The 10531-nt window shown below is 38.8% G+C and overlaps 1 protein-coding gene across 2 annotated transcripts; it reads right to left on the bottom strand.

Moving 5' to 3' along the window:
* Positions 1 to 8: 8 nt before the first annotated feature.
* On the bottom strand, positions 9 to 6525 carry Selenok (selenoprotein K). Of its 2 annotated transcripts, XM_048801127.1 has the most exons (5): positions 6386 to 6524; positions 3012 to 3102; positions 1531 to 1614; positions 643 to 729; positions 9 to 373 (listed from the first exon to the last, which is right to left on the bottom strand). In XM_048801127.1, the coding sequence occupies exons 1-5, from the start codon at positions 6402 to 6404 to the stop codon at positions 370 to 372; spliced, it is 285 nt and encodes a 94-aa protein (XP_048657084.1). In that variant the 5' UTR covers positions 6405 to 6524; the 3' UTR covers positions 9 to 369. The 2 variants fall into 2 exon arrangements, with proteins under 2 accessions (XP_048657084.1, XP_015349902.1); XM_015494416.2 differs by lacking the exon at positions 9 to 373 and having other exon boundaries at positions 639 to 729; positions 6386 to 6525.
* Positions 6526 to 10531: the final 4006 nt, after the last annotated feature.

The raw sequence follows: 10531 nt of genomic DNA, 5'->3' as shown, positions 1-10531 counted from the left end.
ACAAGCACTGAATATGCAGCCTTTATTTTCTTCAGGTTTAGAGTGTTTTATGATTAATTATATAAAGATGAGGAACCAGTTTTACAACCTAAAAATATTTACTTATTAAAACTATATTAATACTTTAATAAACTATACAAAAAAGATAATGAGACAAACATGTGCATTTATGGAATTGCATGTCAGTCAGGCCAGATCCCTGCAGAGGGAATTCCTAGCGTGACCTCATTGATCTGTGAGGACACAGAGCAATCCTTATTTAGACGTACACATTCCTCCACTTGTCTAGCATGGTAGCCCTCCACTTCTTAATGGTTTCCTTCTTCTATGAATGTGTACGTTTAGTTGTCTGCTTCTTAGAGCAGACGTTTACCTAAAAGAAAGGTTGTAATATTAGTTACCAGTTATTCAATTGGACCTATATAAAGCTCAACATGTTACATGGGATTATAATACCTTTCTCAAAAGATACTTTGATAACAAAGTTGACAAACTGCCCAGGGGTTAAGAGAGAAATATTTTCCCAAACAATGTCTGAGTAATTATAAAATGTTGAATGACTTAAGTTTTCCTAAAGAAAATATTCCTAAGGAGACATTTTCAAAATAAAAGCTTAGAAAATAATTTCAGATTTTAAGTTACCTTCCTCATCCACCACCCATTGGGGGAGGGCTAGGGCCCTGAAGATGATTGATTCGACCCATTCTTCGGGGAGGGTTTCCTGGTGGCCTGGTAAAAGACAAAGTTAGTGTCTACTCTTTAGTAGACATAATTTCAATGGATTCCTTCGAACATTTAACTAGACCCTTTCATTTTTCAATCATCACATGATCCTTAAAGAGTCTTTAAAATAGGAACTACCATTTGGATCAGGAGTTGAAAATTCAAATACTTATAGGAACTAGAGACCTAATGCAAGTGAGGAAACAGTCAAGCCAGGATTAGGATGAACAAGCCTCCAGCAACTCAGGCTGATTTCTACCACGTGGAAACAAAAACCCAGCCCATGCTATCTGACCTTCTGAGATTTTCATTAGCAGATGGAAATTTATACTGTAAATTGAAATCTTTAATGTTAGCCATCAGTTTTCATCTTCTAATTTCGACTTTTCCTGTAGGATTTTTTTTGGGGGGGTGGGAAACCGGGACTAAGCTCAGGGTTACTTAACCACTGAGCTACAGCCCCAGCCCTTTTTTATATTTTATGTAAAGACAGGGTCTCTCTGAATTGCTTACAGCCTCGCTAAATTGCTGAGACTGAACTTGTGATCCCCCAGCTTCAACCTCCTGAGCTGCTGGGATTATAGGTGTGCACCATCACACCAGGCTCCCGTAGGATGTTGAATGTATACTTTAGCTTTGCCAAATCAACTGTTTATCAAATCAGAGGCAACATGATTTTTGATTTACAGTAATTCATCAATTTTTTGTGAAATGGAATTTAACTGTTAACTTCCACTAGTCTAACTTCACCCAAAATATGTAATGCAATTATAATAAACAACTATTATCAATTTTAAAAAGCCATACCCTCTTCCATCATCATATCTGGAATCGGATGAGTTTCCATAGCCTCTTCTTTTTTTCACATCTTGCTGAAGCAGAGTTTTAAAACTGAAACAAAGAACAGAAAACAACTGAGGTATCACTTTTGACCACATTAAAAATATATTTCCATGGTTTTAACTATCATTTTTGTGAAAAGATGTATAAAGCTACTCAGTAGTGCCAAACCTACATTTCTTGCACCCACAGGTCTACAGGATCTAGCTTATACATGTGTCTAAATTAAGTATTATGTTTTCTGCCAAACCCACACTTATTTGCTAATAATTCCCTGAGACTGAGCATGAAACTAGAGTCCTCTCTGATTTCCTTCCTCCACTCTACATCAAGTGTCAGGTACCAGAGTCCGTTTTCATAGTGTCTCACCTTCCTCACCCCTGCCTTTCCCCTGCCAACAGCCTTTGCCTAACATTATCTTGGGAAGGAATGGGGTGACAGTGGTGTGGCAGAGGCACAGGGCTTCTGGAACTCCATTGAAAGGGAATTTTCTTTATTTGTGAAGAAGAAGGATTTAACAGTAAATTTAAGAATAAAACAGTAAATGGATATGGAGTAGTTGGGATATGTAAAACACTTTAAATGAGTTTTGCACATAATTTAGGACCTCACCTGTGTCTAGCTGAATTTTTCTATGGAACTCTCTCTTTCATTTTATACTCTACCCCTTTTTATTTATGTTCCATGCAGCCATAAAATTAAGCTTTCTAGACCACAACTACAAGCAAACTAAGTATGAAGCCCACAGCTCGATATTCACACTCCTCTGTCAACCTGCATATGGTTTTCTCCACATGGAATAACTTCCTCTGATGTCCAACATCCATAATCACGCCAATCCTGCTACCCCTTGCAACGTGAAGAAGGAACTGTCTCCCATGATTTTGCAACTCTGCAAGTACTTTATAAGACAGTCAAATACACATTCAAACTTACCATAAGACTTATTAGTAGTTCTCATAAAACAAGCACATGAAAGACCAAAAATGCACTTAAATAAGAATTGCTTGAAATTATTGAGGAAGTTTAAATTGTTGTCTTCTTTGCATCAATTCTGTCTTTATTTTAAAAAGTTAACTACTTAGGATTTGGGTTTTTTAAAAAAAAAACCAGGATAAAAATTCTCCTTATTCAGTTATTACACATAATGTAAAATAAAAGGAATCAGTAGACAGAATGCAAAGCATAGTCATTTGACAACAGAATTGACAGGCCTGGCTGCAGATTGAAATGGTTACAAAGTTAAGCGAACCCAGCTAACTTAATTGGAAGATGTTTGGTGGTGGCAGCTTTATCATTAAATGAATCTCAACTGCCCTTACCAAAAATGATTTGAAAATTACAATTAACTGCTTCAGGAGAGCTAAGCTGAAGATATGCCACATAATATACTAATATACTTCAGTCAACTTAAACATCAGAGCAACTAAGAACACTAGTATACTTACAACAAAACCACAAACTCAGCTATTCCCCAAAAGAAATCTGTTATCAAAGATAGTCTCCATGGGGACTGACTCCGGCTGTCCAACACTTGTCCTATAGAAAAGAATAAAGAAACTTTGGTGAGTACTACAAATTTCTGACCCAAGCAGCATTACATTTAGGTAGGCAACAATGATAAATTCAGTCAGCTGTTTCTATAGCCAACACAAGAAGTAGTCTACAATGTATGTATCATTCTAAGGAAGGGTTCAGGGAAGTAAAGCTCCATAATCCAGGGATCATTCCTTTAATATATCAAATGCTTACCTATGGTATATAAGTCGAGTGGTTGACTTCATTCTATTCAAATATTTCTCTGAGACCTCTTTTGTTTTTATTAGTAAAATACATACAACAAAACATTTTAGTGATAAAATTTACATAATAAAATTTACCCCATTTTTAAGCATAGGTATGTGGCATTAAATACATTCATGCTGTTCTGAAACCATCACTACCATCCACCTCCAAGACTTTAGTCTTCCCCAACTGAAACTCCTCACTAATTAAACTCTAACTGCCCATTACCTCCTTCCTCCAGCCTTTGGCAATAACTATTATTTCTGTCTCTAAGAATTTGACTTGTAGGAACCTCATATAAGAGAAATTATAGGGAGCCGGGCAGGTAATCCCAGCAACTTGGAAGACTGAGGCAGGAGGATCACAAATTTGAGGCCAGCCTCAGCAACTTGGTGAGGTCCTAAGTAATTTAGCAAGACCCTATCTCAAAAAACAAAAGGACTAGAGATGTGATTCCATGGTAAAGTGCCTCTGGGTTTAATCCCCAGTACCAAAAAAAAAAAAAAGAATCATATGTCTTCTTTTGTGATTAGCTTATTTCACCTAATAGTGTCTTATAAGTTACATCCACATTGTAGCATTTGTCAAACTTTCCTTCCTTTTTAGGACTAATACTCCAGAGTATGTATATACATTTATCCATTCATTTGTCAGTAGACTCAAGTTTCTTATACTGAATCATGCTGCTGAGAACATGGTATAAACATCTCTTTATTCAAGTATTCTGAAGAAACAAATGGCTTGGGTGGATAGAAAGGAAAAAAAAATATTTTTTCACTTGCAAAATCTCTTGTCTGTATGAAAAGATTGTTTAAACATACTTTCACAAATTTTCAGAATGAGTTATTTTAATGAAATTCCTATAAATCAAAGAGTCCCCAGGCTATAAATACTGAAGGGAAGTGGCCTGTCCTTCATTAAAATGATCCCTATTTTCTATAACAGGATGCTCTTGAGCCTAACAATAAACTCTAGATTTGTCTCAAGCAAAACTGGACCTAATTTTTCAAAGTACTTTTAAATAACAGCAGCTACTACATGAAAAGTTTATACTCCAGTGTTTCAGTCTTGCAACTCAAGAGGTCAGAATATCTAGGGCAAAGAATAACTGTCTCTCCAAGGTCCCAAGGGCTTTATCTGCTTACCACTTCTGCCCTGGTTTACTTTTCCTCTTTCCTTGACCAACTTATTCTCAGGTACCCACCTGGATCTAAGCTCTCATTGAGGTGGTGAGAAAAACTGGCTACACAGTCAAAAAAGGGGGTACAGGCTTGGTTCTGCCTCTTATCAGCTCTGCTTTATGGGTTGATGTGACATTTCTCTTGCCTGAGAAAAAGTATTTCAGGAATATCCATCACATGGAATTTTCAGGGGAAAATCATAAGATAGAAATAGAAATATTTTGTGCCAACAAGTACAATTCTAAAAAGGGTCTAACTGGAACCCACCAATTCTTCGGTTGTGATTTTAAAGAATGTACAGTATGTACACCCATCAGTCTATCTTTTTGTTTGCCCTTCCCCCATGCCAGTTTGTAAAGGCAGAAGCCCCTGTCCTCTAGTATCCCCAGAGGGAAAAAAAGGTGCTTGAATAAAACTATATTTCTCAACTATAAAAGTGAGATAAAGTTGGGCGAGGTGGGGCACGCCTATAATCCCAGCAATTCAGGAAGCTGAAGGAGGAGGATGGCAGGTTCAACAGGCCAGCCTCAGCAACTTAGAGAGACCCTGTCTCAAAATTTTAAAAAAAGGTTAGGGGAGATAAAAGGTCCTAACAGGATATTTATGTGGCTCAAATAGAATATTGTATATACATTAAAGCATTCAACAAATACAAGGAATTACTCAATAATGCATAAATAGAAGCTACTAGTCTTAATCACAAATAATATAAGACAAACTAAAGTCTGCAAGTGTCCAAAACTAAGATGAAATTAAATTTTGATGCTTTCCTTTAGTGTCCACCAACCAATTTGTTTCCAGGATTTTTAAAGTGGGAGATAGGATTTGGTAAAGCAAAGAAATGCAAAGTACACTCAGCCAAGACTTCTCACCGACTGCCCTAACAGTCTGGAGATAAACAGATGATTCAAGTAGAACCAGTACCTACTTCCAGTGATCCAAGAACTACTAACATTGCACCACGGAATATCACCTGAGTGAGCAGCAGCTGGTCTGACACTGATCTCATCCATTATACTACGTCTTTTCTTTCCAGTCATTTCCTTTGTAAACTCACAGAATTAAGTCTCTCTCAGATCCTCTATTCCTATGATAATTAATTTGCTCCTAGAGACAAGGGTGCTTTTTCTTTAGTTCCTGGAAAATCAGGCAAAAAGTTGGGTATATGACTGGCTACACTCTTTTGGGGGAAGAGCCTATCCAAAGCTTTTATCTAATTATGGCCTTAGGCTAGTTCTGGTTTGGGGATTTTTTTTTTTTTTTTAGAGAAACCATAAGTATGGTTGATAAGGCCGCTGATCCTAACCTACCTGGGTTCGAATTCGAACTCAGCCATTAACTACTTTTGTGATCCTGGGCCTCTGGCCTCAGTCTCCATCCTTAAGACAGGGATAAAACATTACCTGACTAGGCAGTTACAAAGACTAAAGGAGGCGATAAGCACAGGAGCTCTAACAGTGCTCAAGGCAAAGAAAGAAAGCGCAACGTGTACCAAGTCAACATCCCGTTCTCCACTAGTTAAGGACAGCCACGCCCGAGAGCAAAGACCACTTTCGCAAATCCGCCATCAGAAGCTCGCTGTACAAAGGCAAGGGCTCCGAGATCTCCGTGCTTAGCTTCACGTCCGCAGGACCCCACTCCAGGGGACCTCGGCCCCCGATCGTCGTCAGCAAAGGGGACAAACGCTGACGCGCTCTAGGCTGGGGCGATTTCGCATCCAGCTCCGCCCGGTCACTCGGCACGAAGGCCGGGGAAGCCGCTCGGGGGCCTGGGCCGGGCGAGCTAGGATGGGAAAACAAAATTCCGAAATCCGGCCTGCCTGGAAATCGGCCACCCCCACATCCACTCCAACTCACCATTCGAGATGTAAACCATCTTGCCTCCGCTTCCCGGCTTCCCAGCGACTAAAATGCCACGCCCCTCTCGGCTTCCGTAACTCCCTCCGCGCCGGCTCTCCAAACGTCACAGGCCACGATTAGAACGAACGCTGTCTAGGAGGGAGGTGGGCAGAGCCCATTGGCTGCTGGCGGAGACACGCCCCTCGACGGAGTTTTTGTCTTGCTACTCAGGCAACTTCCGGTGGAGGCTGGGGAACCGGTGGTGGGATGTTCTGTTGATCGTTAACCTGCCAGAGCCCATTATCTGAGTTTTCTCAGATTTGGGTGCGGACGGGTCGTTTGCACCCTAGAATGGGCAAAAGCTGCTTTTGATTGATAGGCACAGGGTCAGGGTAGGCAAAGCGTGTGAGCCGATTGAAGACAATAAATTCCTCAGAACTTTCCTGACGTGTGGACATTTGAAGGTGTGGAGGTGTTAGTTTGGGGATTTGATTGGAGGGATGTGCCCTGGCGTGGTGACTCCCGCGAAGAACTTCAGTGTCACACCTTTGGGACTACACTGCCAGGCCCCTCCTAGATGTATTCATTCTCTTTTAAACCAGTATTTTCTGCTCTGTGTTCAACAGAGGTGGAGTTTTTATCAGCTTTTGTGAAGCAATTTAAAAATTCAACCTTAGCTAGACACCTTTCTCTGTGAGTGATGTCAAGACACGTCTTGGTTATTCACATCTTGGTTATTAAATATGAACCTCGTTCTTTTGCTGCCCCATCCACTCGCCTATTTCGGTTCCTTAAACAAGGCAATTATCTTTCCTGTCTGAAGGCCTTTGTACTTAAAGTTCTTTTTGTGTAGGCGCCTAAAGATTGGTTCCTTCATCTCCCCATCCTCTCCTTAGTTCTTAAGCCGTGTGGCATAGCCTTGGGAAGACCCCACCACCTTCCTTAACAGGAAAAGGAAAATTACATTTTGGAAACAATTGTACTTTATGTTTAACAATGGTTGGTTAAGATTATATGTTCTAATACCTAGAATTGACAAAGATTTTATCTTATGGTGATTTGGGGGAGACGAGAGCACTCCCCCAACTACCCCGCCAAAAAAAGTGCATCATAGGACAAAACAGTATCCTTCACCACATTTGAAAATTTTGCTGCACAATCATAGATGAGTTTTGCAAAAATACTGGAGAGACGGGTTCTAGGTATTCCTAAAGGCCTTAACCCAGACAGTTGCCACCCACCATCAGCTCTCCCCTGTTCTGCACTAGTTGCCTTGTAACTGAAATCCCAGTTTTCACATTTTCAACCCTTAAGCAGTTTTTCAAACTGTGGCAAGAATGACCTTAGGATGGAGATCATGTATGTCCCTGTTGCTCCTAAAATAAAACCCAGGTCCCTGTCATGGCCTATAGATCCATTATCACCTGCCCACTTGATTGTCCCTTTCAGTATACCTACTGCCACATATGTGACATTCAAAAATCATGTCTAGAATTTTTTTTTTTTTTTTTTAGTTTTGTGAATCCACTAGGTTTTTGGTGTCTCCAGGATTCTGCACATGCATTCCCCTCTACCTGGAACACTTTCCCTGACTCCTTGCACATTCAGAGCTGTTCATCTGTCAGCTTGAGTGTCATCACTTCATAGTGCTCTTCCATGGCACCTTGTGATTATTTTCCTTCTATTTTTTTTATCTGGTATGAAGTTATTTATTGTATAATTGATTTTTATCTCTTCCTAAAGAAAATTTCTAAGGGAACCTTATTTGCCTTGTTCCCTTTTGTATCCTCAAGGATACCATAGCCCTTTGGCAAGTGGTCAGTACTTGGATAAATTTGTTGGTTGGAGACAGAAAGAAAACTGTTCCTTAATAGACCCCTGTTTTTCTGCATTGTTATCTCATGTGCTTCCTCTTGATGAGAACTATCCAATAAAATAACAAAGACTTTTCAAATGAAAAAAAAGTGCATAATTAGTAATAAGATGGAGTAGAGGACAAATATGACATCTCCCCTCTTTCCCTAACCTCCATTAATGTCTAGAACTATAAGTTAACCATTAGCCCCCTGTCGAGCACTTGAAATGTGGCTAGTCAGATTTGAGAGGAACTGTACAAAATGTACATCAGATCACAAAGATTTAGAATGATAAATGTAAAATAAATCAAGTTTTTAATATTAATGACTTTAGGAAATGAGAATATTTTGGATATTGGATTAAACAAAATACTTAAAGTGATTTTACCTTTTTTTCATTTTTTAATGTAACTAAGATTTTTAAGTTACATCCATGGCTCTCATTCATAGCTCACATAACATTTCTGTTAGACAGTGCTGGTCTAGAAGAAATACTTTATTTGCCTGGCATAGAAAAGGCACTCAGTAACTATTTGTTGAATGGATCACTGAATTTCCTCATAGTCTTTAATGATGAATAATAGTCATACGGGGTTGGCTAACTGTCAAGCACCATTCTAAGTGCTTTATATTTGTTCTTCTTTTTTACATTTATTCTTCATAACACATTTAATCTTCACAATAACAATAATAGCTAATATTTTTGTATAGCACTTACTCTGTGCCAAGCAATGTTTCAAGTGCTGTTCATGTATTCATTTTTTTTCACAAATCATGTATTCATTCATTGAAATCTTAACACGATTAAATGGGCTCCCATTCCCATTTTACAAATGAGGAAACTCAAATGATATTTCCACAGTCACAGAAGCAGAGCTTAGAATCAAGAGCCTGGCTTTACAATTCATGCTTTAAACCCCTGTGCTATACCACTTCTCCACACCTAGGCAGAGGTATTGAAATAGGATATAATTCAATGTGGTACTAATAGTATGGGGTGGTTTCTGGATACTATTCCAATGTATCTTCAGTTCTCAAAGTTGCAAAATAGATTCCCACAGTTATTTCTTTCCTAGACACCTTTCCAGCAAAAGTTCTGTGTATTTCTAAGTAGATTACTTTCCATCTCTGCACCAATCCCTTGGCCAGAAGGATGAGCTATTTAGAATGACAGTCACCTCTGAAGCTGAATCTGGAATCAGTCCCATTTAGAACAGAAGGCCTGGGAGTTGGAGAGGACTGGTGTTTCCAAGATAGCAAAGGAATACTGGGTTACATCAAAACAGTCAGATGCCCTCAATATTGCTTCAGGGAACATGGGAAATAGATGGCATTTATATTCTTTATTAACCTTTTATGTGTCTGTTCTTACGGTTATTGCCTTTGTGGTCTTTATTTCATCTGGGCTCAGAAATGTTAACTCTTTAATTGTCTCATTTTTCTATCTTATGCTCTTTGTTATTGCTTTTCATGGCAACTTCTAATTGTTTTCGATTTTTTTTTAAAGTTATATAGCCTCAGACTGGCTGTGCTGTGCAAATCAGCATTTTTTTTTTTGAGCCAATAAGCACCTTGTTCATTCCTTCAGCTCAAGTGATGATTAATTTACTCTAAAAGTTACTTTCTCCTTTTTTCATTTCATGTGTGTGTGTGCGCGTGCGTGCGTGTGTGCTGTCACTGGGGATCAACCCAGGGCTTTGGGGTGTGTGTGTGTGTGTGTGTGTGTGTGTTCTACCACTGAGCCACACCCCCATTTACCTAGAAGATAACTTTTTTAAAAAAATTTATCTGAGTTTATGTTCTGTGCAAAAATGGGGAAATGTTCATAAAAATTCACAATGCAGTTTTCCTTGGAAAATTTGGTTGGTTAAAACTGGAATTTGGTTAGAATTTTTCCAGGCATAGTGGTGCATGTCTGTAATCCCAGCGGCTCTGGAAGCTGAGGGAAGAGCATTGTGAGTTCAACGCCAGCCTCAGCAAATTAGCAATCTCCTAAGTAACTCAGAGAGACTCTGTCTCTAAATAAAATACAAAAATGAATTGGGGATATGCATCAATGGTTAAGCACACCTAGGTTCAATCCCCAATACAAAAAAAAAAAAAAGTTTGAAATTTCATTGGTAGTCTCTAAACATTGTTTTTTTAGTTTTATGAACACCCCCAATTTTTTTTCATATTTCCAGGACTCTACACATGCTTTTCTTCCTACCTGGAATACTTTCCCCTAACTCTTTGATATTATCAATTTCATAGTGGACCTGTCTATTTACATTTAAACAGTCTTTTTTTTTTATAGGAATAAAGAATA

This window comes from Marmota marmota, unplaced genomic scaffold, assembly GCF_001458135.2.
Source record: "Marmota marmota marmota unplaced genomic scaffold, marMar, whole genome shotgun sequence".
Taxonomy (NCBI): domain Eukaryota; kingdom Metazoa; phylum Chordata; class Mammalia; order Rodentia; family Sciuridae; genus Marmota; species Marmota marmota.
The sequence above is the reverse complement of the archived record's forward strand: the minus strand, read 5'-3'. Positions and strand labels throughout refer to the sequence as shown.